Source organism: Pithys albifrons, chromosome 5 (assembly GCF_047495875.1).
Source record: "Pithys albifrons albifrons isolate INPA30051 chromosome 5, PitAlb_v1, whole genome shotgun sequence".
In the NCBI taxonomy this organism is placed as follows: domain Eukaryota; kingdom Metazoa; phylum Chordata; class Aves; order Passeriformes; family Thamnophilidae; genus Pithys; species Pithys albifrons.
The window spans coordinates 76262207-76289517 of NC_092462.1; the positions used below are offsets into that span (position 1 = coordinate 76262207).

The 27311-nt window shown below is 56.7% G+C and overlaps 2 protein-coding genes across 8 annotated transcripts; one reads left to right on the forward strand and one right to left on the reverse strand.

The window, feature by feature from the left end:
• Positions 1 to 42: 42 nt before the first annotated feature.
• Positions 43 to 2615, forward strand: LOC139672644 (uncharacterized). 7 transcript variants are annotated; one of them, XM_071557089.1, is made up of 3 exons: positions 54 to 185; positions 724 to 1024; positions 1200 to 2615. In XM_071557089.1, the coding sequence occupies exons 1-3, from the start codon at positions 119 to 121 to the stop codon at positions 1789 to 1791; spliced, it is 960 nt and encodes a 319-aa protein (XP_071413190.1). In that variant the 5' UTR covers positions 54 to 118; the 3' UTR covers positions 1792 to 2615. The 7 variants fall into 7 exon arrangements, 1 of the variants encoding a protein (XP_071413190.1); XR_011697957.1 differs by having other exon boundaries at positions 43 to 400; positions 724 to 2615; XR_011697959.1 differs by lacking the exon at positions 724 to 1024 and having other exon boundaries at positions 43 to 400; positions 1081 to 2615.
• Positions 2616 to 19015: 16400 nt separating this feature from the next.
• SPR (sepiapterin reductase) lies at positions 19016 to 23010 on the reverse strand. Its single transcript, XM_071555277.1, has 3 exons — positions 22590 to 23010; positions 20995 to 21285; positions 19016 to 20141 (listed from the first exon to the last, which is right to left on the reverse strand). Exons 1-3 carry the CDS (start codon positions 22939 to 22941, stop codon positions 19951 to 19953), a joined length of 834 nt encoding a protein of 277 aa, XP_071411378.1. The 5' UTR covers positions 22942 to 23010; the 3' UTR covers positions 19016 to 19950.
• Positions 23011 to 27311: the final 4301 nt, after the last annotated feature.

Consider the following 27311-nt stretch of genomic DNA (forward strand, 5'->3'; position numbering starts at 1 on the left):
GCGGAGGCGGGGGCGAGCCCTCCCCTCCCGCACAAAGGGGGTTGAAAGTCTATTTTCCACTTGGCTGGGTTGAAATACTCCGCGCGGGATCCTTCCCCCCGCGGAGAGCAGAGCGCTGATGCTGCGCGCCCGCGGGCTTTGCGCGGACACGCTCCCGCAAGAGGCTGCGGGAAGGAAGGCTGGGGGTAGGAAAGGAAAAATTCCGTGAAATCCCAGAGAAACGAAAGCCTAAAAACGGAGCGAGAGCGTCGGCAAAGCGCTTTTATTTTTATTTTTATTTCCGAGCGAGAGAGATCGGAAAAAAAATCATCGACATTTAAAATATATTATAAATAGATTTTAAAAATATATTTCCATTTATATTTTGATATTAGAAATGAAAATAAAGAAGCGGAGTTGGGTGAGAAAACCGGCGGAGAGGGCACCGGGCGAGGAGCGGGGAATACCCGCGGAGGGATGGGATGAGAAAGGGAAGCGATGGGGAAGGGATAGGGAAGAAGGGGAAGGGGCAAAGGAAGGGGAAGGGATAGGGATGAGGAAGGGGAAGGGATGGGGATGTGGAAGGGGAAGGGAAGGGATGCGGGGATAGCTCGGCTCAATCGCGGGAGCTGTACCCGGCTCCGGACCGTTTGTGGAATTTAATTTAAATCAATTTAATACAATTTAATTCAATTGAATTTCTTTTTTCTCTTTTTATTTCCTCGTCCTTTTCTTTGCCCCCAGGGTCGGCGCGGGGAGGAGATGCGGCCCCTCCGCCCCTGCCTTCCCGCAGCCACCCGTGCGGAGCGGACTCTGCGGGATCCGCGCCCGCGGAGCTCCGCGCGGGGTCGGGATTTCGTTTCCTGCGGATCTCAGCCGGTTTCTGCATCTTCCGCGCGGGGAAAATGGAAAAGGCGGCCTCGCTCCGCTGCTTCCCATGGGAGCCCCTCCGGCAGCATCTCCTCTTCGCGCCCCATCTCCACAGGAACATTTTTTGGGGAGGGAGCTGCTTTGATTTGGGGATAAATCGCCCTCGTGAAAATTTGTAAATCTGATTTTAATCTGATTTTTTTTCCATTTCCCCCATGGTTTTCCGTCCAGGCTCAGTGTCCAGCCGTGACTCCTCGGATGCTCCGAAGGGAACGGGGGAGCTGCTACACTGAAACCGGGCGACAACACCGAATTTATCTTTAAACTCCTTTTCCCCCCTCTGCTTCCAGGCCTGCTCCCAGCTCCAGGATAATTCAAGCGGGATTTTTATCCCCTGTGGGAATACACATGGACCCCACGAGCGGGTGTGTTGCTGCGGCTCGAGGTGTGCGTGGTTTATTAAGAGGAAAACTTTCTCCCCTGAGTGCCCAGGAGGAAAGAGCCGGGATTGTTCCCAGAAGGAGAGAGCCGGGATCGTGGCCAGGAAGAGGGAGCCAGGATTGTGCCCAGGAAGAGGGAGCCGGGATTGTGCCCAGGAGGAGAGAGCCGGGATCGTGCCCAGGAAGAGGGAGCCGGGATTGTGCCCAGGAAGAGGGAGCCGGGATTGTGCCCAGGAGGAGAGAGCCGGGATCGTGCCCAGGAAGAGGGAGCCGGGATTGTGCCCAGGAAGAGGGAGCCGGGATTGTGCCCAGGAGAAGGGAGCCGGGATCGTGCCCAGGAGGAGAGAGCCGGGATTGTGCCCAGGAAGAGGGAGCCGGGATTGTTCCCAGGAAGAAGGAGCCGGGATTGTGCCCAGGAGCAGGGAGCCGGGATTGTGCCTTCCCGCTGGATTGTTGGCCGGGAGGAGCTGCGGGTGCAGCAGAAAGACATTTTCTTTTTTAACGAAAGGGCCGCCCAAGGGGCGAGAGCAGCGCGGGGACCCCGCAGGGGCCGGACAGGGGGGGCCGCACCGCGATCAGGGAGTGCCAGGCGAGGAAGAGGAGGGTCTGATGCCTGTTAAAATCCAACCAGGAGGATTTTGCAAGGAGCAAACGAAAGAGGAGGGAAGGAGACGGAGAGGGAGAGGGCAGGACAGACACTAAAAACGGGACACGGGTTGGGGGGAGAGGGTCAGTTATGGGGGTGCTTGGGGTGGATAGAGGGGCAATGGGCCCACCCCTGTGCCCACATCCATCGGCATTCCCAGCCTGGTCACCGCTCTCTGGGCTCGGCCGCGGATCCCTGGCCCTATCCCGCTGTCCCTGGCCGCGGGAGCGGGCGGGATTCTCCGGGAGCGGCTCCCGGCGCTGCCGGCAGGTGCTGGCCGGGCCCTGGCTCGTTAATCTGTAACACATCGGCCTCCAGCATCAAAGGGCAGAATGTGGAAAATCAGGCCCCAAATCAGGCCCCGCGCCCCGGAGCGTGGCCACGGGCGCTGATGGCGGGATGTTAAAAGTTGACCAGACTTCAAAGCGCTGGATCGTTTCCTCCCCACCTCTCCCACCTGCTCTTCTCATGGGCACAGCTCCTTCCCCTGCCCGGATTTCTTCTCATCGGCCACCTGAAGGGAAAAAGGGAGAAATGGGGCTGTATTTTGGGTTGAGGGGTTGAGATCCTCAGCTGCTCCCCCATTCCTGTTTCCTTGGATTTGATTTTTTTTTTTTTTAGTTCTACTTGATTCAGGAATATTTTGGATTGGAATAAATTGTGCCTGAACTGCCTGGTGAGCTCCAGCCTGTTACTGATCTCACCTCTCTGAGTGATCCTTTTAAGGTGGTTTGTTTTGTTGATTGGTCCATGGATAGTGGATGGATGGAGGGATGGATGGATGGAGGGATGGAAGGATAGAGGAATGGAAGGATAGAGTGATGATTGGATCACGGAACCACAAAATCAGAATATCCTGAGGTGGAAGGATCATTGAAGTCCAATTCTTGGCCCTGATTCCCAAGAATCCCACCATGTGCCTGATGGATGCAAGTGCCTGATGAATGGATCAAAGGATGGATGTTTCTATGGATGGATGGATGGATGGATGGACGAAGATGACATGGGAATGGTGGGATGGTGGTAGAGATGCACATTGACATGGATGGCTGGCTATGGAATGAGGTTCCTTGAGAGAGGATCCCACCACCAACTGGGAATGGGAAGCCACCCAGATCACAGAGTTATGGGCTGGAAGAGATCATTCCAGCAAGGAAAGATGCTCCTGGATCCTCACCCACCTACACAAAGGTCACACCAGCTTCCCATGGGACTGCATCCACTCCCACCCCTCTAGCAAGGCAAACCCTGCACTGACATGGTGGGATCTGGTGTGACAGGTCCTGGTGGGCTTCTGGCACACTCAGAGGGGGAAAACCCAGAAGGCCCTTCAGTGAGGACACAGCTGAGGCTTTGGTGGCTGCAGACACATGTCAAGAATGGGAATTCCAGCAAAGAAAACAGGATGTTACACCCAGGCCCTTGCAGACAGGGAACATCCAGCTCCTGACAGGACCATCTCCAAGCCTCCAGGTGATCATGAAGGTGCTGTAGCCCTGATAAAGCCTTTCCAAAAGCTGTGGCACCCTTGGCCATTGGTGGCCCAGGCTGCACCTGGGACAGGGATTGCTCCAGTCACTTCTGCTGGGCAAGGTGGTACCACAGGACAGGGGGGCGGTTGGGGAAAGTTGTTGCAAGTCATTAATTCAAAGTGGTGTGTAGAGGTTGGGCACTTGGGGATCTTTTCTCTGACCTTGTGCCTGACCTTGGGGACCCCACGCCCCCTCTTTGCCTGTGATGAGCTGGTTCACCCACACCAGCTTGGAAACACCTGGATTTTGGGCAGTGTCAGCATCTCCTGCTTGGGACAGGACTTGTCAGAGCAGCTCAGATGCCCCAGGGACCAGCAGCACACGTGGCTCTGTGGGTGACACCACCAACCCTGCAGACACAGGACATTGTCCTCCCTGAGGACCTGGGAGGGGTCATAGCTGTGGAGTCCTGGGGGCCCCTGAACCTTCCTCTGTCACAAGGGGTGAAGTCCAGTCCCCCAAACCCCAACCTGCTGACCTTAGTTGGTCATCCTGGTTCCTGGGGTGGCAGCAGTGGTGGCTGTGTGGCATTGCCATGCCCTGGCTGGGAGTGGGCATCTCCCCCATCCCTGATCCGGGCCTTTAAATCCCCTCAGGACACTCTGGTGAGGAGCTCTGTGCTTTAGCACTGATTCCTGAGGCTGATTTTGAGGGTTTATATCACTGACAGCACGAAGGGCTCAGCTGTGGCGTTTGGGGACAGACAGGTCTCCCCACCACTTCTGGGGGTGAAGATTGGCCTCCCAGTCACTGTCCCACAGGGACCTCCCTCCAGGGCTACCAGATGTCCCCTTAGAAATGCCCTTCCATGCATGGCAGGGTCATCATTGAAGGAAAAATGCCATTCTGGGAGAGCTGGGCAAAATTCACCACAGGAAATTGCACATCCAGCCCCGGGGATGGTTTGGGAGCTCCCTGGGATGTCACTGGAGCGTCAACTCCCTGTGTGACCCCCCCAGACTCACGCTGGCTTTGCTCCAGCAGCTAAGGAAGAAATATTCCCTTCAGGATTGCACTGATCCAGGGGCAAAGAAACCATGTAGAGAGCTGCTCTCTCTGCTGGGATACTGGGAGAATCCCCCTCAAACTCCCCCAGGGATGTGCAGTGTTATATCAGGGCAGATCAGCAGACTTGGCTCCCCCTCCCCTCCCAAATATTCCATAAAATGACATCAAGGCAGTACATCAGCCACTTACATATGTTGCTTATAGACGCCAAACTTATTAACACAATAAAACTGCTTCTGAGGAGCTTTCCCTGCTTTCCTTCCTCCTTTTCCATGCGAAGAGCATCGGTGTTGGAAGCACCAAACCACCTCGTACGGAAACACCCGGGCTTGCTTTTCATATGGCACCCAGGAAAATAAAGATATGGATCACCCAGGGTGCCCCTCCTTGGGGTGGAGTTGGGGACACCTTGGGGACACCTGAGAGGAGGAGTGGGGGGTTAAAGCCAATCCAGGGATGAAGCTGCTCCATCCCACCTGGATGCCTGTGCAGGGTGGAAATGTGCCTTGGGAGGGGGTTCTGGGGGCTGCTGGTGGTCTCCCCTCACCCACCCCACCCCAAATCCACGTCTCTCCCTCCCGCTTTCCCTCGGGAATGGTCGGAGGGGGACTCTGGCTGATTCATGTGTTTATTTTCCCGGGTGCCATATGAAAGGCAAGCCCGGGTGTTCCCATCCCAGGCGACCAGGTGCTTCCAACACTGCCATTCTCCAGGAGAAAAATAGGCAGGAAAGCTCCTTAGCAGCAGTTTTATTGTGTTAATAAGTTTGGCGTCTATAAGCAACATATGTAAATGACTGATATACTGTCTTGATGCCATTTAACATTATGTTGCGGAGGTGAGAGGGAGCCAAGTCTGCAGCATTTCCACTAATACGCAACGAGCTGCCAATTCTGGTGGGTTTTTTATTTTTTCCTCCTTTCCCCCCCCCCTCCTTTTCGTTTTTTTTTTTTTTAATTTAAATGAATCAGCGCCAAAATAATGACTCGAACCCGCCCGTCTCTGTCGCCGTTTGGTGGGAAAAGGGTAAATATTGTCTTCGTTTTGCCCTGGAGGCAGCTCCGGTGATTGGAGTGGGGATGGAAAATCCCGGCTCGCGGGATATCCCGGTACTCAGGGCTGTGGATAAGGAGAGGGACCGGTGAGGGATGAGCCCAACCACTGCCAAACCCAGCCAAATCCAAGTACCAATTCCAGGTTTGCCCCTTTCCCCGAAGAGGGGAAAAAAGGAAAAGACAAGAGGGGAAAAAAAAAACAACAAAAAAGAATGAAATCTAAACCGCCGTGAGTTCCTTCCTCTCACAAGGAATTTTCAGTTAATTTATGTTGAATCAATGGTTCCTTGCAGTCATATGGATGGCAGGCTCCCAGCCATTATTAGTGTAAACAGATTTGTGAGCAGTATATTTAGCTGTTCCATATTGCTTTTAGGAAATGTGCACATTTCAATGGCATATACTCAGAGAGGGCCATACCCTGCCACGGCTCTGCAGGTGGGCACGGGGCCCTACAGAGGCTCCTGTGCTCCCAGCCCCCTCTTCCTCACCTGAGAGGAACCTGGAGATGGTGGGAGGTGGGTTTGGTTGCCCTGAGAGGCAGCTGGGACTCTTGGCTCCTGTTTGTCTCATCTGCGTTTCACCTGGAAAAAAAAGCCAGAAAAATGGGGGGTTGCTGGTGGGGGGTCTGGGTGAAGCCACGTTCAGCCCTGGAGGGTACAGGGGTTGCATTCAGCTCATGACAGAGGTATTTGCAGCAGGAGAGGTCCCAGGGTGAGTGCCCAGCATTGTTTTGGTGCTCCGGGACATCCACCTTTTCCCTGGAGCTCTGTGGAGTCTCACCAGGATACAAATGGGAGGAGCTGAGTCAGGGCTCAAGCACCACTGGGGGTGAATCCGCATGGGCTTGGCTGGGAATGATGCAGGGAATAAGCTGGGACACAGGTGGTATATCCAGCAAGGACCATACTGGGATGCAGGTGGCACATCCAGAAAGGACCACACTGGGATGCAGGTGGTGCATCCACGGAGAGCCCACGCTGGAATGCAGGTGGTACATCCACACTGGTATGCAGGTGGTACATCCACCAGGGACCACACTGGGATGCAGGTGGTACATCCACGGAGAGCCCATGCTGGGATGCAGGTGGTGCATCCACAGAGAGCCCATGCTGGGATGCAGGTGGTACATCCACACTGGGATGCAGGTGGTACATCCAGCAAGGACCATGCTGGGATGCAGGTGGTACATCCAGCAAGGATCATGCAGGTGGTACATCCAGCAAGGATCATGCCGGGATGTAGGTGGTGCATCCATCAGGGAATACACTGGGATGCAGGTGGTACATCCACCAGGGACCACACTGGGATGCAGGTGGTACATCCAGCAAGGATCATGCTGGGATGCAGGTGGTACATCCAGCAAGGATCACGCTGGGATGCAGGTGGTACATCCAGCAAGGATCACACTGGGATGCAGGTGGTACATCCAGCAAGGATCATGCTGGGATGCAGGTGGTACATCCACCAGGGAATACACTGGCATGCAGGTGGTACATCCAGCAAGGATCATGCTGGGATGCAGGTGGTACATCCACAGAGAGCCCATGCTGGGATGCAGGTGGTACATCCACAGAGAGCCCATGCTGGGATGCAGGTGGTACATCCACCAGGGACCACGCTGGGATGCAGGTGGTGTATCTGCCAAGGATCATGCTGGGATGCAGGTGGTACATCCACCAGGGACCACGCTGGGATGCAGTTGGTACTTCCAGCAAGGACCATGCTGGGATGCAGGTGGCACGTCCACCAGGGACCACACTGGGATGCAGGTGACATGTCCACTCAACCACAGTGGGATGCAGGTGGCACTTTCACCCAGGGACATCTCTGGAATGCAGGTGGCACATCCACCAGGGACTGTGCTGGGTTGCAGGTGGCACATCCACCCAGGAGCAGGATGCTGGCAGCACATCCACTGGAATGGAGATGGCACATCCACCCGTGGATTTCCCAGGGATGAAGGTGGCACATCCACCACGCCTCATCCCTGCCACGCAAGGAGGGACAGAGGGACCCTCTTTCCTTCACCTGAGCGACTGATTTCTGGAAAGTTGTTCTCTGGAGTGGTGCCAATCTCGAGGGGTTGGGGCCAAAACTAAAAAGCAATGCCCAGATTCCAGCAGAGCGAGTTCAGAGCACTGGGAAGGAGTCCTTCAAGCGCCGTGGGATGGATCTTTCCACACGGCATCCTTACATGACTCCCCTTTTCCCTGCCATCCCGACGCGAGCAGGATGAGCCCCTTCCCCCTCTCCCTCCCGCTCTCCCTCCTCGCTCCGCGGTGCCAAAACAACCCAGAAACGCCGAACCCAGAACCCGTTGCCGGTTCACACGTGCCAGGACGGCACGAAACGTGGGTGCAGCCCCTCTGCCAAGCAACCGGGGCACGATAAGGCCCTGAGGGGCTTTTGCTATTTTAATTTCGCCCGCCTGCGTGCCCGAAATAGCTGCGGCGAGCGGGCTGGCACGGGAGGCACGGGAGCATCGCCAGCCTCCAGCGGCACGGCGGCGGCGCTGAAAGGATTTGGGCAGCGTCTCTCCATGGCTACCCGGGCCCGGGAGAAGTATGCCGGCTCCGGGGGGAGATGCCGGCCCCTTTCATGCAGGAGAAAGCCGCGACATCAGGGCTCTGTTGTTGGATGTCACCGTCTCCCTCCCACCGGCGTGAAAAATCAATTAGGAAGAATTAGCGACGTGTCACCGGGTGCTGCGCGGGGAGGAGGGAGGGCCCCGTCCTGCACACCGATATGTGGCTTCGCCCAGGAGGAGGTGGCCGTGTGGCACTGCCCCCTCGGGCGTCCCCACCACCCTGGCACTGCTCTAACCCCAAATCCGTGATGCTCAAGCACCCAAATCGGGCTGGGAGCGCTGATTTCCAGGGAGCTGGATGTCAGTCCAACGCTCCGTTCCTCAGTTTCCCCATCTCTGCGATGGGATTTGGCTGCACTACAGCATTGCTATCCAGAGATCCCGTTGGATCCCATGGCCGGGGCTCCGGGTCTGGAATGATTCAGTGGGAGTGTAACTTGCACCGTGTTGCTGCTTCTCCCTCCTCTTTCCATGTGTGTGTATATATATATAAATCAGAAGGAAAAAAAATCCCAAACTCTGATTAAAATCCCTTTTTTTTATTCACCTGCCCATCTTTCCTGTCTCCATCTCCCCTTCTATCCAAACTCATAATTAATCGCTCAAGGCAAAAGTAATGAATGTTAATTGGCCATCTGTACAAAGACTAATTAAAATCTACCATGCTGGGGATTAAAACATACCTATAGCAACTGCCTGAATTGAGAATGAGACAGAGGAGAGATTGAGAAAACAGCTGAAAGGCTTGTGCAAAACGCAATCTCGCTTAGGTGTGAGATGAGTTGCAGCTCCGAGATCTGAGATGCTTTATTATTAAATTAAAAAAAAATAAAGAGGAGGGGAGGGGGGATGGGGAAGAAACTTCTGAGCTGGGAGCCGGTTTAATGGGAAGAAAGGCCGCGGGAGATTTCAAAGGCGGAGTGACCCCAACATTTCGGGTTGGGTTGGGAGGAGGATAATAGCTGCTCCCTCCCCTCCCCTCCTGCAGGAAATATTTGGTGGTGTTTTCAGCTTTTTAGGGGGTGTGAGGGTGAATAAACCCCGCTGGGGAACGGGAAGCTGCTGGGCTAGAGCGGGGAAAGAAGCATTCCGTGAATTTGGGGAGTGAGGGATGGAGTGCTGGAAGCAGGAGACGGGCATCGCTGCCCGCCTGGGGTCTGTGTCCTGCTCTGCCCCGAAGCTCCAGGCGCCCTCGGCCGCCCCATTCCCTTCTTTGTCCTAAATCCATGGCTTTTCAGGCCGCCCGCCTCTTTGTTGCAGGGTTTAGAAGTTGGAGGAATAGTCCAAAAGGAATAAGCCCAGCGCTAATTATTCCCAGGGCTGTTGTTCCTTCTCCTCCTCCTCCTCCTTGCTGCAGCCCAATGAACCCCTCGGGCTCTGAGCAAACATTCTCCTGATCCTTCCTGTGCATCAGGGGCTGCTGCGGAGCGTGGATCCATCCCTCCTGGATCCATCCCACCTGGATCCATCCCTCCTGGATCCATCCCTCTTGGATCCATCCCACCTGGATCCATCCCACCTGGATCCATCCCACCTGGATCCATCCCTCTTGGATCCATCCCACCTGGATCCATCCCTCCTGGATCCATCCCTCTTGGATCCATCCCACCTGGATCCATCCCACCTGGATCCATCCCTCTTGGATCCATCCCACCTGGATCCATCCCACCTGGATCCATCCCACCTGGATCCATCCCGCCTGGATCCATCCCACCTAGATCCATCCCTCCTGGATCCATCCCTCTTGGATCCATCCCTCCTGGATCTATCCCTCCTGGATCCATCCCACCTAGATCCATGCCTCCTGGATCCATCCCTCCTGGATCCATCCCACCTGGCGCTGGTGACACGGCTGGAAGCGGCAGGATGTGCCCAGGACTGAAGGGCACACTGGGTGATGCTGGAGGGTGGGAGGGAGGCTGAATTCTCACTCCAAACAGGTCCCCCCCGCTCGGGATCGATCTGGGATGTGCAAAATGTCATTTTTGTCGTTAAAAAAAATACGAAACAAGCGCTCCAGCCATAGCTGGGGATGCGTTTCTGCTGGAAACCACCGACCCGCAGCTCACGTCCCTGAGCAGCTCCAGGCCAGGGCTGTGCCCACCGCCCCATGTGCCAGCTCCGATGTCCCAGCCAGCCCGTTTTTCCATCCCAGCTCTCCAGTGTGACATTCCAGGACCAGCTGACCGCATCCCTGTCCTGCCGTGATGCCGGGCATCGCCACCACCCCGCAGCCTCCTCCCGAGGGGCATTCGGGGGCTGGCAGAGGGAGGCGATGGGCACTCCGGGGGGAAGGCTGGGCACCCCTCGAGGCAGCGCGCTGATACTTCGCAGCCTCGCCGGGAGCTCCGGGCTCGGCTCTGCTCTTGTTTTCTCAGATTCTGCTGTGTTTACTCCCAACACGAGTGACCGCCGTGGCCCTATTACGGCAGCGCCTGACAGCTCGGCTGACAAGTGCGCTCGCGGCAGGAATGAGAATGCGCTCCCGGCGCCGGCGGCACCGCGGGCAGGGCCGGGCGGGAGGGACGGGACGGGCTGGAGGGACGGGCAGGGCCAGGCGGGAGGGACGGGCCGGGCAGGGCCAGGTGGGAGGGCCGGGCCGGGCAGGGCAGGGCCAGGCAGGAAGGACGGGCAGGGCCGGGCGGGAGGGCCGCGCGGGAGGGACGGGACGTGACGGGCAGAGCGGGAGGGACGGGACGGGCAGGGCCAGGCGGGAGGGACGGGCAGGGCAGGGCAGGGCCAGGCAGGAAGGACGGGCAGGGCCGGGCGGGAGGGACGGGACGGGCAGAGCGGGAGGGACGGGCCGGGCAGGACAAGGCGGGAGGGACGGGCAGGGCCAGGCGGGAGGGACGAAACGGGCAGAGCGGGAGGGACGGGACGGGCCAGGCGGGAGGCATCCCTGTGGACGAGCATGCCCTGGGATGTCCATGGGAAGCATCCCTGCGGATGGGCAAGCTCTGGGATGCCCGCGGGAGGCATCCCTGCGGACAGGCAAGTTCTGGAATGCCCATGGGAGGCATCCCTGCGGACGGGCATGCTCCAAGATGCCCGTGGGATCCCGAAGGGCATGGGCGCGGCTCGCCCTTTCTGGGCTAAACTCGATGCTGAGGGAAGCCCAGAGGGATTGTCGGCGTCGTTTGGTGCTCGGGGAAGGGCCGAGCCGACAGCCAGGAGGGTTTGGAGGCGGGTGGGGGGTGAAGGTTTGCAGATGCGGTGTAGGATGGGAGTAGAGGAGGAGGGATGAGCTGGTCTGAAGTGGTGGCTCTGCTGGGGGAACAGGGATAGGGAGGAGATGGTGTTGGGATGAAACAGTGTCCCCAAACCCCACAACTTGCCTTCAGCTTGGCACTCGATTTTGTCAGGAGCTGTAGGGGTAGGACAAGGTGTAACAGGTACCATCTGAAAGAAGGGAAATTTAGGTTTAATTCTTTACTGTGAGTTTGGTGAGGCCCTGGCACAGGTTGCCCAGAGAGGTTGTGGATGTACAAACCCTGGAAATGTTCAAAGCCAGGCTGGATAAAGCCTTGAGCAACCTGGTCTAGTGGAGGTGTCCCTGCCCATGGCAGAGAGTTGGGACCTGATCATCTTTAAGGTGCATTCCAACCCCTTAACATTCCATGATTCCATGATTCCATGACTCCATGAATCAGGGAAGGAGGCTTGGAATCACCCGGTTGGATCCCACATGGGCTGGCAGCAAGTGGGACAAAGTCTGGCTTTGGGATGGTGCATAAAAAACTCCAGGGACCCCCTCCTGGTTGTGGCAGCTCCTCCCCACCAGGATGGAGGAGCTGTTGGTCTGCAGAGCCTGGTTAGATCACCAGTGAATTTGGTGGGTACAGGGCAGTGCCAGGGATCCACAGCTGGTCTCAGCTTAGCTCCCAGCCCAGTAAGTCCAGCTGCTCTGGGAGGCACCAAATAAAGATGGTTTAATTAATCACAGGTCATTTCTGCAATGTCCCCCCATTAACCTCCATAGCAGACTAAATAATAACTCATTAAAAGCATTTGAAGCTCGCAGGAACAGGACAGTTTACCAGCAAACCAGCTGCTCTTTGGCTCTAAACTGGGTTAATCTGTCATCCCTCCTGCTGGACCAATGGGGCCCTTGTTACTCATTAAATGGCTGCTCCAGGGGATGTGACTCATGGAACAGTTTGCCTTGGAAGAGACCTTAAAGATCATCTTGTTCCAACCCTCTCTCATGAGCAGGGACACCTTTCACCAGCCCAGGGTGCTTCAAGTCCTGTCCAACCTGGCCTTGTACACTTCCAGGGATCCAGGGGCAGCCACAGCTTCTCTGGGAATTTCATCCCAGGGCCTCTCCATCCTCACAGCCAAGAATCCTTCCCAATATCCCATCTAATGGAGTCACAGAATCAATTAGGTTGGAAAAGACCTCTGAGATCATGAAGACCAGCCTGGGACTGATGCCCACCTTGTCAACCAGACCAGAGCACTGAGTGTCATGTCCAGTCTTCTCTTAAACACCTCCAGGTGGCTCCATGACCTCTCTGGGCAGCTCATTCCATATCCAATCACCCTTTCTGTGAATAATGTCCAACCTGACCTTGCCCTGATACAGCTTAAGACCATGTTCTCTCATCCTGTTGCTTATTCCCTGGAAACAGAGTCCAACCCCCACCTGACTCCTCCTCAGGATGTTGCAGAGAGTGAGGAGGTTCCCCTTGAGCCTCCTTTTCTCCAGTCTGAGCCTCCTCAGTTCCCTCAGCCACTCCTCATGGATATGTGCTCCAAAAGCTTCCCTCTGGCAGTGGGAAGCCATTCCCTGTGTCCTGTCCCTCCAGGCCTTGTCCCCAGTCCCTCTGCAGCTCTCCTGGAGCCCCTTCAGGCCCTGCCAGGGGCTCTCAGGTGTCCCTGGAGCCTTCTCTTCTCCAGGTGACCCCCCCAGCTCTCCCAGCCTGGCTCCAGAGTTGAGGGCTCTGGTGTGCCACTGGAATTAATTTACCCTTGACTGGTATCAAACTGACCTTAATTACCCCACTGAGTCCTTTCAAGGTGGAAGAGACCCCAAAGTCCACCCAGTGCCACCCCTGCCATGGGCAGGGACACCTCCCACCAGCCCAGGGTGCTCCAAGCCCTGTCCAACCTGGCCTTGGACACTCCCAGGGATGGGGCAGCCACAGCTTCTCTGCCCAACCTGTGCCAGGGCCTGCCCACCCTCCCACCCACCAATTCCTTCCCAGTATCCCACCCATCCCTGCCCTCTGGCAGTGGGAAGCCATTCCCTGTGTCCTGTCCCTTCATCCCTTGTCCCCAGTCCCTCTCCAGCTCTCCTGGAGCCCCTTCAGGCCCTGCCAGGGGCTCTCAGGTGTCCCTGGAGCCTTCTCTTCTCCAGGTGACCCCCCCAGCTCTCCCAGCCTGGCTCCAGCCCAGAGGGGCTCCAGCCCTGCAGCATCTCTGGGGCCTCCTCTGGGCTCCTTCAGCAGCTCCACGGCCTTGGGCTGTTGTTGCCCAGGGCTGGGGCAGCTCTGGGGGGTTTGGGGGCTCACCTGAGGGGGCACAGGGGCAGATACCCCACGGTGGAGCTGGTCCTCAGGCCACCAAACCCAGGGGACATCATAGAGGGGGAATGAATAAAAATGGGTCACTGGGCTGAGAGTGAGGACTGGAAAGAGGGACAGGAGGATGAGGATGGTCAGGCTTGGGCAGAAGAGTCCATGAGATTGGTGCCAGCTCAGCAGAACTGTGAGTTTTGTTCTAACCCTCTCAGGCTCAGTGAACACCCCCCAAATCCCAACCACAGCCCCGAGAATTCCCTGCCAAGCCCCTGCCTTGCCACATATGGAGAGGTGGGAGCCTTTGGCATGACTGGATGGGCATCTTGGGGGCCATGCCCGCAGCATGGGGGGCCCTGTGTGAGAAGTGTGGGCACCACCAGACCTCTCCCCCGTCCCTCGGAGCACCTTTGGCAGAGGAGTAGCTCGTTCACCTTCGGCCCCGAGGGCAAAGGCAGCTCTTGTTTGCCAGCAGGAGCTCTCCGGGCACTGGGAGCACCGGCTGGAACACCCGAGCTCAGCATTCCTGGCCCCCGGATGGGCAAATAAAGGTCATCTTCCCCCTTGTGCTGAGAAAGCTTTAATAAGGGGCACAGGGACCCGCCTGCAGCCCCGTGCCCCGCTGAGCCAGGGGCAGCCCAGGGCAGAGCCGAGATCTGGGAGGTCACTGGGTGAGGGTGGGTTTTAATTTGGGAGGCTTTGGGAGGGATTTGGGAGGCTCAGCCTCAGCCCTGGCCCTGTTCACACTCGTGGAAACAAAACCCAGCAGTGACTTTGACTCCTTTCATAACGCAGCTCACTGCATTTCACCACGGGCACAAAGGGCACAGTGTGTCCCCCTGGCACGGGGAGGGGGCTGGGAGGGGTCCCCTGGGGTCACCTGGGCAGGATCACCCCTAAATATCGCACAGATATCCCCCTTCCTGCCCCAAACTGCTGTCGAGGCCATCACAGGGGGTCTCTGCAGCACTTTATGGGGATCTCACACAGAGAGGCACCTGCACAGCTTGTGCTGCAGCTTTATCTCCTTGTTTAGAGGGGAAAAATCCAGGAAAACAGCGGGAAAAGGGATAAAATTTCCTGCACTATTCCACTGCAAGAAGCAGGGAGGGAGCTGGGGAGGGGACAGACCCACTCAGAGGAACACCCCACACCAAGCAGGATTTTGGGCTTGACAAGCCTCAGTTGGCCCCTGACAGGGAGAAGAGAATCCCTGGCTCTGTCTGGGATGGAGGAGGTGATGGATCATTTGGGGGTGACTCCCTTCAGCCACGGGCTCCATCCTCAGCCCAGGAGATGGCCCTGCCCAAATGGGGCTCCCCTTGGTGGCACCTCAGGCCATTCGGGTACACTTTGCCAGGTGAGGAATCAGAAGAGCTCAGAACTTTATTTTTAAACACCTTTTTTCCCCCTTTTTTTTTCTTTTTTTTTTCTTCCTAATCGACCCCTCTGGATCCAGGACACGGAGCCTTAATTAAAAAAAAACCAAAGGAGTCGCCACAGGGATCAGTGATGTGCCAGTGCAGAGGCAGGAGAGGAGTCGGAGCTGGAATCCCGCTCCATCCCGGGGCTTTTCCAAAGGCACTTCCCGGGCTCGCTGCTCCTGCTGGAGGCCGTTTCTCCGGTCTCGGGACGCCCTCAGCTGGTCACAGAGAATGCCAGAAAAGGGGAGAAAAAATATTTCGTAGCGTTTTGCCATCGCGTTTCGCAGCACTCGCGAGTGTACAGGTGTTGGTTGGACATAAAGGTCCACTCCTTGGGAAGGAGGTGCTGGTACCCAGGAGATGATGGTACCTGGGGGATGCTGGTATCCAGGGGGAGTTGGCACCCAGGAGATGATGGTGCCTCGGGGATGATGGTACCCAGGGGGAGTTGGTACCCAGGAGATGATGGTGCCTGGGGGATGATGGTACCTAGGAGATAATGGTACCTGGAGAATGATGGTACCTGCAAGATGCTGGTACCCAGGGGGAGTTGATAACCAGGAGATGATGGTGTGTAGGGGATGCTGGTACCTGGGAGATAATGGTACCTGGGGGATGATGGTACCCGGGGGATGCTGGTGCCTGGGAGATGCTGGTACCCAGGGGGTGCTGGTACCCAGGAGATGATGGTACCTGGGGGATGCTGGTACCTGAGTGGTGTTGGTATGTGGGAGATGCTGGTACCTGAGGGGTGTTGGCAGCTTGGAGTGCTGGTATTTGGGTGTTATTGATACCCAAGTGATGTTGGTACCCAGGAGATGCTGGTACCTGGGGGATGCTGGTACCCGAGTGATGTTGGTATGTGGGGGATACTGGTACCTGGGGGGTATTGGCACCTGGGAGTGCTGGAACTCGGGGGATGTTGATACCCGGGTGATGCTGGTATTTGGGGAATGCTGATATCCAGGGTGCCCTGTGGATGCTGGTAACCAGGGGATTCTGGTACCCAGGGGATGCTGGTACCCAGGAGATGATGGTACCCAGGGGATGCTGGTACCTGGAAGATGCTGATGTTGGTATCTGGGGGATGCTGGTACCCAGGGGGTGTTGGTACCTGGGTGATGTTGGTACTTGGGGGTTACTGATATCCAGGGTGCTGGTACCCTGTGGATGCTGGTACTCAGGGGGTGTTGGTACCCAGGGGGTGTGGGTACCCAGGGGATGCTGGTTAAACAGGTTATGTGGGTACCTGGGTGATGTTGGTATTCAGGGGTTGCTGGTACCCATAGTGTGCTGGTAGCCAACATATACTGGTACCTGGGTGATGTTGGCACCTGGGGGATGTTAGTATCTGGGGAATGTTGATACCCATAGTGTGCTGGTGCCCAGGTGATGTGGGTACCTGGGGGATGCTGCTACTCAGGGTGATGTGGGTACCTGGGGGATGCTGGTACCTGGGGGATGCTGGCACTCAGGGTGATGCTGGCGCCTGGGGGATGTGGGTACCTGGGGTCTGTTGGTGGTACGTGGGTGATGTTGGCACTCAGGGTGATGCTGGCACCTGGGGGATGTGGGTACCTGGGGGATGTGGGTACCTGGGGGATGCTGGTACCTGGGGGATGTTGGCACTCAGGGTGATGCTGGCACCTGGAGGATGTGGGTACCTGGGGGATGCTGGTACCTGGAGGATGTGGGTACCTGGAGGATGTGGGTACCTGGGTGATGTGGGTACCTGGGGGATGTGAGTACCTGACAGATGCTGGCACTCAGGGTGATGCTGGCACCTGGGGGATGTGGGTACCTGGGAGATGCTGGTACCTGGGGGATGCTGGTACCTACGGGATGTTGGCACTCAGGGTGATGCTGGCACCTGGGCGATGTGGGTACCTGACGGATGTTGGCACTCAGGGTGATGCTGGTACCTGGGGGATGTGGGTACCTGGGGGATATGGGTACCTGGGAAATGTGGGTACCTGGGTGATGCTGGTACCTGGAGGATGTGGGTACCTGGGGGATGTGGGTATCTGATGGATGTTGGCACTCGGGGTGATGCTGGCACTTGGGGGATGTGAATACCTGGGGGATGTGGGTACCTGGGTGATGCTGGTACCTGGGGGATGTTGGCACTCAGGGTGATGCTGGCAACTGGGGGATACAGGTACCTGTGGTCTGTTGCTGGTACCTGGGTGATGTTGGCACTCAGGGTGATGCTGGTACCTGGGCGATGTGGGTACCTGGGGGATGCTGGTGGTACCTGGGTGATATTGGCACCCTCGGGATGTCCCAGAAGTCTCCCCGTCATTTCTCCCAGGGCACAGCTGTGCTCCTGGAGCAGGAATCACAACCCCACCCCAGCCTGGGGGTTCCAGGGCAGTGCCCAACAGCCACACACACACAGGGAGAGCAGGGCATGAAACCTCTGACAGTGGGAACATCCAGGAGACAGGTTGGAACACCAAGTGTGGAGTGGCCACACTGAGGACAAACCTCCTCCATGTGAGATGTGGACACTCCATCTGGAAAACTCAGCAGAGTGAGCCCATCCCTTTGCCACAGCCACAGGATTTGCACTTGGCATGTGTCTGACCTTTGGGGCAGATCTTTGGAGTTTCCTGGTTGGTGGGATGGGGACACCAAGACTGATTTTTGCTTCTGCTGCTCGTGGGGAGAGAGAAGAGAGAAAAAACTACCCCAGGTGCCAGCACAAAGTAGACATGGAGCTGTTGGGGCAGGTCCAGAGGAGGCTGCAAAGATTCTCCAGGATTCTGGAGCCCCTCTGGGCTGGAGCCAGGCTGGGAGAGCTGGGGGGGGTCACCTGGAGAAGAGAAGGCTCCAGGGACACCTGAGAGCCCCTGGCAGGGCCTGAAGGGGCTCCAGGAGAGCTGGAGAGGGACTGGGGACAAGGTCTGGAGGGACAGGACACAGGGAATGGCTTCCCACTGCCAGAGGGCAGGGATGGATGGCAGGACATGGGCTGAAGCTGCACCAGGGGAGGGGCAGGTTGGACATGAAGAAGAATTCCCTCACAGAAAGGGGGGTTGGGCATTGGAAGGGGCTGCCCAGGGAGGTGGTGGAGTCCCATCCCTGGAGGTGTCCAAGGAAAGGCTGGAGGTGGCACTTGGTGCCATGGGCTGGTCTCCAAGGTTGTGTTTGGCCACAGGTTGGACTCGATGATCTTGGAGGTCTTTTTCAACCCAAATGATCCTGTGAGATGGAAGATTAAAGAGAAATCCTTGTCTGGGAGGGTGGGCAGGCCCTGGCACAGGTTGGGCAGAGAAGCTGTGGCTGCCCCATCCCTGGGAGTGTCCAAGGCCAGGTTGGACAGGGCTTGGAGCACCCTGGGCTGGTGGGAGGTGTCCCTGCCCATGACAGGGGGTGGAATAAGATGGTCTGTAAGGTCCCTTCCATCCCAAACCATTCTGTGAATCAAATCCAGTGTTTCAGTAATGATTTCACAATCAGGACAGAAGCACCTTGGTGGTTTCAGGTGGCACAACTGAAGTTATTTCCTGCAGAGAACCAGATCCCAAAAGGGTATTCCTACCCAAGAGGGGATGGGACAAACCCTTAAGGATGCAGGTGAGGAGATGAGGGATTTTTTAACAGCAGAAGGTCCACCAAGGAAGGTTTCACAGACCACATTAAACCCCATCAGACATCAAACTACAGAAAATACATTTCCATTGCAAGTGCTGTGAACAGCAGAGGGGGTTTTGCTAATAAGTTTCACAGACACACAGAGAGAAGATGAAACCAAGCAGCAGGACTGGCTGGAGAGGAGGTTTTTAGGAGCTTAAGAGGAATAAGTTAACATGGAATTAATGAAACAGCTCAGGGATGGATGAACAGGACTCCAGGCGGGCACTCTGGTGCTCTGAAGCCAGGGCTTAAACCTGGATCTCTCCTCCCACACTCCCAAGAATTTATCCACTCTCCAAGATACAGCAGAAAATCCAGACCAGAAATGAAACTTTTAATTATTGTAGATCCAAGTGGACAACATTTGAGAGACAGGGTTGAGAGAGAGGCCTGCAGGAAGGGAGCACAGAGGGACACTGGGCATTTCCAGGGCACACAGCGGGTACCACTGGGCTTTCCTGCATCAACAGACTCTGCCTGCTGGAAGGGCAAGTCTGTGTGTCTGTGCCTGCTGGAACCTGATGGGAAAACGACAATAAAACCCCACAAATAATCAAAAGGACAATCCAGGAGGGGCTGAAGCCCCAGATCAAGGTTTGGACCCAGAACCTCCCAACAGGAGCATGGCACGACCTCAGGACTTGTGTGAGCTGGTGGCTCCAGCCTGGCACCCAAAATTCCTGTCTCCTTCAGGGCCAGCTCCCTCTCCTGGTGATTAACGGCCTTTGCTCCATGTTTTAACACACAAAACTCACACAGAGACAATCCAAGGACTGCAGGAATGTTGGGATAAGCCACTGGTGGGCACAGGATGGAGAGTGAGGGCTCTGGGGTGACATCCACCACCTCCAGTGCCAGGAATGGCTCTCTGGGGACTTGGTCCTGTGGAGCAAAGGGGACAGTCATGGGGACACCTGGCTCTAACCCTGCTGCTGGCTTCTTTGGGACCTTCTGGGGTGGCCAGAGACCTTTCTGACTTGGTACCTCCTTGGCTTGCAGAAGAGTTTGAAACCTCCATGTCCATTCCCTTGGAAAAGCCACCTCTGCTCCCCTATGCCCAGGGGCTGAGGAACCCCTACTCCTGCAGCAGGTACCCCCAGTGGGGGTACCAGGGGTATTTCTAAGGCACCCAGAGGTCTTCTAAAAGCTTCCCAGGACTCAAACAAGGTCCCCAAACACGCTGGGGACACCCAGGACACCGCTGAGCAGGAAGCAAAGCAGGAAGGCAAAGGTGGAGGTGACAGTAACTCAGATGTCGTGGAAATCCACGTGGGCACCAGAGGGGAAGGTGTCCTCCTCCAGGAGATTGAGCAGCTTCTGGGCTGACACAGCACAGTCTATCAGCTTCCTGTTCTCCTGCAGGCTCTGGAAGAGCTGACGCATCTCAGGGTCTTTCGTCTCAGTCCGGGCCAAGAGCTGCATGTCCGTGTCCAGAGCACCTGGGGAAAGAAAGTGTCCCAGTTCAGCAGGTGGGACCAGTTTATCCCTGGGTGGGGGTGACCAAAGCTGGGCATTCTCCACCCTCCATTCATTGCCCACCAACTCTTCCCAATGGCCCATTGGCAGCAGCTGCCCAGGGCACAGCTGAGCCCTCAGGCTGGGAGCTGGCTGGGAAAGAAGCCTGCCAGAGGAGCTGGGAGAACTGCCCTGCAGGGAGTCCTTGGCACCTCCACACCCACCTGAGGGCTCAGCTCTGCTCAGGGGCCAGCAACCATTCCAAAATCCCCCCTGACTGCCAGAGTCAGATCCCCCAGTGTGGAACTCCCTGTCCTGGGGGAGGCACTGGGGGCTCCCACCCAAACCTGAGGGGAGACAATCTTGGGCTTTGGGGACCTCTGGGACCACTCATGGGATCCAGAGGAGGAGCAGACCCTGGACAGGAGGAGCCCCCCACTCTCCCCCAGACTGTGCCATCATCTGCACCAACAGGTTTGTCCCTTCCTTTGCCTTTGGCCTCGGAGGAACCACGTGGGGCTCAGCACAGGGGCCACCAAACCCCCCTGTGTTTGTGCCCCAGGGGGTGGGTTACACTGCTGGGCTTGGGGGTTAAACCCAATTTCTCTTTGTGCCATTGCATTGATTGTAATATTGTTATTAAATTGTAACTCTGACTTATAATCTCTTTTATGTTGGGTTTGTTTCTCCTGCAGGTTCACCTTTAAACCAGCCCAGAAGGACAACAGAGAAACCACATGAGACAGGAAAATCCAGGGCTAATTTCCCCTCTGTTCCTGGCTGTAAGAACCTTTGATCCACACAAATTAACAGCTATTAATGAGCTGCTCTCCTCACCTGGGGCGTAGTTGAGCACACGGACACCAAGTTCCTCCAGTGCCAACACCTGGAACATCATATCCCTGGCAGCCTTCCCACTGCAGTAGAGAGTCCAGCTCTTGAAGGGCTTCAGGGCACAGAGGGAGGAGATGTTCACCACTGTCCTGCTGCAGCCAGGCCGCTCCCCAAAGGCCTGCAGGGCCGAGGAGGTGAGGCAGAGAGCAGAGGTGACGTTAAAGGCAAAGTAGTTGTTGATCTCATCTGGGTCAGTGAGGTCCAGGAAGGATTTGGAGATGTCTCCCAGGGAGCCTGGAAATCATGGAATGGGTTAGGTTGGAAGGGACCTTGAAGAACATCTGGTTCCAACCCCATGCCATGGGCAGGGACACCTTCCACTAGCCCAGGTTGCTCAAAGTCCTGTCCAACCTGGTCTTGCACACTTCCAGAAACTTGAGTAAATGAGTTGAGTAGTTACAGATGAGTTCAGAGCACACCCTTTCTGGTCCTCCATCCCATGTGCAACTCTCCCACACCCCAAAATGAGCAGCTTTGCTGGCCCAGCCTCTGGCAGGTCCCACAGCAGCGTGGGGAGCTCAGCACAGCCCAGCTCTGCTTTTGGGTCACCCAAACCAGCAGTGACAGGGGACAGGGACCTGCCCTGCCAACCCTCTGCCAAAACAAACAGCTCCCAACCTCCAACCTGGAGCACAAAGTCCCCACAGGCCACCACGGACCCTCCTGCAGGTGTCTCTTCACAACCAAGGCAGGAGATCCAAGGCTTGTAGAACCCTTTCCCTACACTGTCTGATTTTTTATGGCAATAATGGGTGGGAAAAGGCACTAAAGGTGCAAGGAAGGGTTGGAAGTTTGTCTGAAGTTCTGTATTTGGGGAACAGAGGGATAAGAAGGGGCAGGAGGGCAGCCAGGCAGTTTCACGCCACAAGTAGCAGCTAAAACCTCACAAGCAGCAAAGCACCGGCAGTGACCTGACCCCAGATTAGTGTTTGTAATAAAGCAAGACCAGGACAGGCCGTTCTTTCGGTTATTTGCTCTTTTTGGTAACTTCCCGGCACCCAAAGCAACGACAGGGCCGGTGTGCAACCAAAGGAGGGGTCGGGGGAGGATGGAGGGGATGGAGGGGACAGAAGGCATGGAGGGGATGGAGGGGACGGAGGGGATGGAAGGGACGGAAGGGACGGAGGGGACGGAGGGGACGGAAGGGACGGAAGGGACGCACAGGACGGAAGGGACGGACGGGATGGAAGAGACGGAGGGGACGGACAGGACGGAAGGGATAGAGGGACGGACAGGACGGAAGAGATGGAGGGGACGAACGGGACGGAAGGGATGGAGGGGACGGAAGGGATGGAGGGGACGGAAGGGAACGGGGGGATGGAGGGGACGGACGGGACGGAAGGGACGGACAGGACGGAAGGGATAGAGGGTCGGACGGGACGGAAGGGAGGGAGGGAGGGAGGGGACGGAAGGGAGGGAGGGGACCGAGGGGATGGAAGGGACAGAAGGAATGGAGAGGACGGAAGGGATGGAGGGGATGGAAGGGACGGAGGGGATGGAGGGGACGGACAGGACGGAAGGGACGGAGGGGTCGTTACCGGCGTTGTTGACGAGGAGCAGGCGGCGGTAGGGCGCGGCGGGCAGCAGCTCCCGCAGGGCAGCGGTCGCGCTCCGCAGCCCCTCCTGGCAGCCCAGGTCGGCGGGCACGCAGTGCACCCGCAGCCCCTCCTCGCCGCCCCGCAGCTCTGCCGCCAGCGCGGCCAGCGGATCGGCGGAACGGGCCAGCAGCACCAGCAGCGAGCCCGGGCCGAGCCGCGGGGCCAGCAGGCGCGCCAGGCTGCGCCCGAAGCCGCGGGAGGCGCCGGTCAGCACGCAGGCGGTGGCGGCCCAGCGCTCCATGCCCGCTGTTCCCGTTCCCGTTCCCGTTCCCATTCCCGATCCCGGTTCCATCCCGGTACCCAGAGCGGGGACGGGGACGGGCCGTGGGAACGCGCCTGACCCACGTGACCCGCCCCATTCACGCCCCCCGCCCCACGTGACCCGCCCCATTCACCCCCCCGCGGCGTCGCCGGGGTGGGGGCGTGGCCAGAGCTGGGTGTGGGGCCGCGCGCCCCCTGCCGGCCGCATGTGGGGAGTGCAGCTGATCTGGGGGGAGCCGGGAATGGGATCGGGAATGGAGCTGGGAATGGGATTGGGAAAGGAGCTGGGAATGGGGTCGGAAACGGAGCTGAGAATGGGATTGGGAAAGGAGCTGGGAATGGGATCGGGAAAGGAGCTGGGAATGGGATTGGGAAAGGAGCTGGGAATGGGATCGGGAAAGGAGCTGGGAATGGGATTGGGAAAGGAGCCGAGAATGGGATGGGGAACGGAGCTGGGAATGGGAATGGGAATGGGAAAGGAGCTGGGAATGGGATTGGGAACGGAGCCGGGAATGGGATCGGGAAAGGAGCCGGGAATGGGATTGGGAAAGGAGCTGGGAATGGGATCGGGAACGGAGCCGGGAATGGGATCGGGAAAGGAGCTGGAAATGGGATAGGGAAAGGAGACAGGAATGGGAATGGGCCAGGAACAGGAAGGGGAAAGGAGCCGGGAATGGGATCAGGACCTGAACTGAGAATGGGATTGGGAAAGGAAACAGGAATGGGAACAGGAAAGGAGCCGGGAATGGGATAGGGAAGGGAGCCGGGAATGGGATTGGGAAAGGAGCTGGGAATGGGATTGGGAAAGGAGCCGGGAATGGGAATGGGCCAGGAAGAGGAAGGGGAAAGGAGCCGGAAATGGGATCAGGACCTGAACTGAGTATGGGATCAGGAAAGGAAACAGGAATGGGAACGGGAAAGGAGCTGGGAATGGGATAGGGAAAGGAGCTGGGAATGGGATTGGGAAGGGAGCTGGGTATGGGATAGAGAAAGGAGCCGGGAATGGAATCGGGAATGGAGCTGGGAATGGGAATGGGAACGGGAACAGAGCTGGGAATGGGATCAGGAACAGAGTTGGGAATGGGATTGGGAAAGGAGCCGGGAATGGGAATTGGCCAGGAAGAGGAAGGGGAAAGGAGCTGGGAATGGGATCAGGACCTGAACTGGGAATGGGATCAGGAAAGGAAACAGGAATGGGAACAGGAAAGGAGCCGGGAATGGGATTGGGAAAGGAGCCGGGAACGGGATTGGGAAAGGAGCTGGGAATGGGATAGGGAAAGGAGCTGGGAATGGGATCGGGAAAGGGAACAGGTCCCAGAACGTGGCTGTGGCCCTGGGGCTTTTCTCCAATGCATTTTTTTTCAGTGCCTTTTTGCGACATTTTTTTAACTATATTTTTTATCATTTTTTTAATCCTTTTATTCCTTTTTTTTTCCTAACGTGGATACAAACCCCCCACTCCTTGTACCTCCCACTTCGCTCCCTGCCACCCCAAAAGCCTCGGCACCCCTTTTCCCTCTACCATCCCTAGTTCTGGCCCTCAGTTGTGCACAAGCTCTGCCTGACCCCAATAACTCCTAAAACCCTTTAAATAAAATAAACCTCTTCGTGCCTGGAGGTGCAGGAGCTCCCAAAGAGGGTTTTTCCACAGGTTTGTATGGAGTTAACTGTGAAATCCCGAGCCCGGACGGCTCCTGCAGGTAACGGAGCGCAATTACACTTAATTAGCAGTCCCAGACTGGGCTGGAACCCTCCAGCGTTCTAATAAAGCATTAAAAATTCATGGCATGGCAGAAACCCAAGAGCGATATTTGTTTTGCTAAAGCAAATCTTTGCACATTCGGCGAAATTAAGATCATCAGGGAAAAAAAAAAAGAAAAATTAAGACAGCAAATGTGTGTTTTTTTCACAAGTAGCTTCTTGATGGCAGAACTTGCTTTAGTGGCTGCCAGTTCCCCCCTTCGCACTTTGGCAGCTCCAGTCTCCTCATCCTGCACTCTTTGTACCCCAATTCCCAGCCTGGCACCGCAGCCTGTCCCAGTAAGGAGTGGGGCCAACTGGAAATGGGCATCATTTGGTTGGACTTGCCTTCCAGCTGCCCATTTCTGCCACCTGACCTGGTACCAGCCTACACTGAAGGGTGCAGGAGATGCCCCATCCCTGGGAGTGTCCCAGGCCAGGTTGGACAGGGCTTGGAGCACCCTGGGCTGGTGGGAAGTGTCCCTGCCCATTGCAGGGGGTGAAATGAGATGTTCCTTTTCTAGGGTTAATAGGGCACCATCATTGGCACCTGAGAGCCCAAGGCGTCCACCTGTTCCCTGGGTGCAAAGCTCGACGGCGCGTGCCACGTGCATGTCCGGGAAAGTGCCATTTTTCAGCCCAGAATTCCAGATGGACAAAGATTCCCGCCAGGGAAAAGGTGCCAGGAGAGAAAACGATTGTTCCTTTTCTAGGGTTAATGGGGCCCCATCATTGGCACCTGAGAGCCAAAGGCTGCTGCCTTTTCCCTGGGCACAAAGCTCGACGGCGCGGGCCACGTTTTCGTCAGGGAGAGTGCCATTTTTAAGCCCAGAATTGCAGATGGATGAAGATTCCTGTCAGGAAAAGAGGGCCAGGACAGAAAGTGATTTGTCTGTTTTTAGGGTTAATGTGGCCCCATCATTGGCACCCGAGAGCCCAGGGCAACGACCTTTTCCCATAGCGCAAAGCTCGACGGTGCGTGCCACGTGCAGTTTTGGGAAAGTGCCAATGATGTGGCCCAATGAACTCTAGAAACAGAACACTCACTTTCCGTCGTGGCACCTTTTCCGTGGCAGGAATCTTCGTCCGTGTGGAATTTTGGGCTGAAAAATGGCACTTTCCCGGACCTGTGCGTGGCATGCACCGTCGAGCTTTGAGCCGAGGGAAAAGGTGGTAGCCTTGCCCTCTCAGGTGCCAATGATGGGGCCCCATTAACCCTAGAAAAGGAACAATCGCTTTCTGTCCTGGCACCTTTTCCCTGGCAGCAATCTTCGTCCATCTGGAATTCTGGGCTGAAAAATGGCACTTTCCCGGACCTGCACGTGGCCCGCGCCGTCGAGCTTTGCGCCCAGGGAAAAGGCGGCAGCCTTGGGCTTTTATGTGCCATTGATGAGGCCCCATTAACCCTAGAGAAGGAGCAATCGCTTTCTATCCTGGCCCTTTTTTCCTGGCAGGAATCTTCGTCCATCTGGAATTCTGGGCTGAAAAATGGCACTTTCCCGGACCTGCACGTGGCCCGCGCCATCGAGCTTTGCGCTCAGGGAAAAGGTGGTAGCCTTGCCCTCTCAGGTGCCAATGATGGGGCTCTATTGACCCTAGAAAAGGAGCAATCGCTTTCTGTCCTGGCCCTTTTTTCCTGGCAGCAATCTTCGTCCATCTGGAATTCTGGGCTGAAAAATGGCACTTTCCTGGACCTGCACGTGGCCCGCGCCGTCGAGCTTTGCGCCCAGGGAAAAGGTGGCAGCCTTTGGCTCTCAGATGCCAATGATGGGGCCCTATTGACCCTAGAAAAGGAGCAATCGCTTTCTGTTTTGGCCCTTTTTTCCTGGCAGGAATCTTCGTCCGTCCGGAATTCTGGGCTGAAAAATGGCACTTTCCCGGACCTGCACGTGGCCCGCGCCGTCGAGCTTTGCGCCCAGGGAAAAGGCGGCAGCCTTTGGCTCTCAGGTGCCAATGATGGGGCCCCATTAACCCTAGAAAAGGAGCAATCGGTTTCTATCCTGGCACCTTTTCCCTGGCAGGAATCTTCGTCCGTCCGGAATTCTGGGCTGAAAAATGGCACTTTCCCGGACCTGCATGTGACACGCGCCGTCGAGCCTTGAGCCCAGGGAAAAGGTGGTAGCCTTGCCCTAAGAGGTGCCAATGATGGGGCCCTATTGACCCTAGAAAAGGAGCAATCGCTTTCTGTCCTGGCCCTTTTTTCCTGGCAGGAATCTTCCTCCATCTGGAATTCTGGGCTGAAAAATGGCATTTTCCCGGACCTGCACATGGCCCGCGCCGTCGAGCTTTGCGCCCAGGTGTTGGAGATGGCGATGCAGGAATGGAGGAGGGCAAGAGACTTCCGGACAGGATTTGACATGTGGAGGGTCTAGGAGGACCATTCCTGAACTGGACTGTGCCCCTTTACTACGGACTTTGCTTCTTTCTACCCCTGGTCTTTTTTTCCTTGGGTCCATATTGCCCCTGTCTCCCTGTTCCAGAACTTTCCCCAGGCAGGCAGGTGCTGTCACCAAGGGTGCAGCTACCATTGGCCGGCTCCCTTTAGGGGGCGGGCCTGGCCCTGTCTGTCATCAGTCCACTCCCCTGTTCACACCCCCTTAGTTCTCCTGCCCTATAGTCTATTGCGGATTTGCATGCTCCGCCTTTGTTCCACCCCTTTTC

Coding starts and splice junctions, on each gene's coding strand:
- LOC139672644 (XM_071557089.1), top strand. CDS start 119: ATGCTGCGCGCCCGCGGGCTTTGCGCGGACACGCTCCCGCAAGAGGCT. Junction 186..723: donor TGCGGGAAGGAAGGCTGGGG/GTAGGAAAGGAA, acceptor CTTTGCCCCCAG/GGTCGGCGCGGGGAGGAGAT. Junction 1,025..1,199: donor AATCGCCCTCGTGAAAATTT/GTAAATCTGATT, acceptor CTCTGCTTCCAG/GCCTGCTCCCAGCTCCAGGA.
- SPR (XM_071555277.1), bottom strand. CDS start 22,941: ATGGAACCGGGATCGGGAATGGGAACGGGAACGGGAACGGGAACAGCG. Junction 21,286..22,589: donor GCTCCTCGTCAACAACGCCG/GTAACGACCCCT, acceptor CATGATTTCCAG/GCTCCCTGGGAGACATCTCC. Junction 20,142..20,994: donor TGTGCTCAACTACGCCCCAG/GTGAGGAGAGCA, acceptor TTCTTTCCCCAG/GTGCTCTGGACACGGACATG.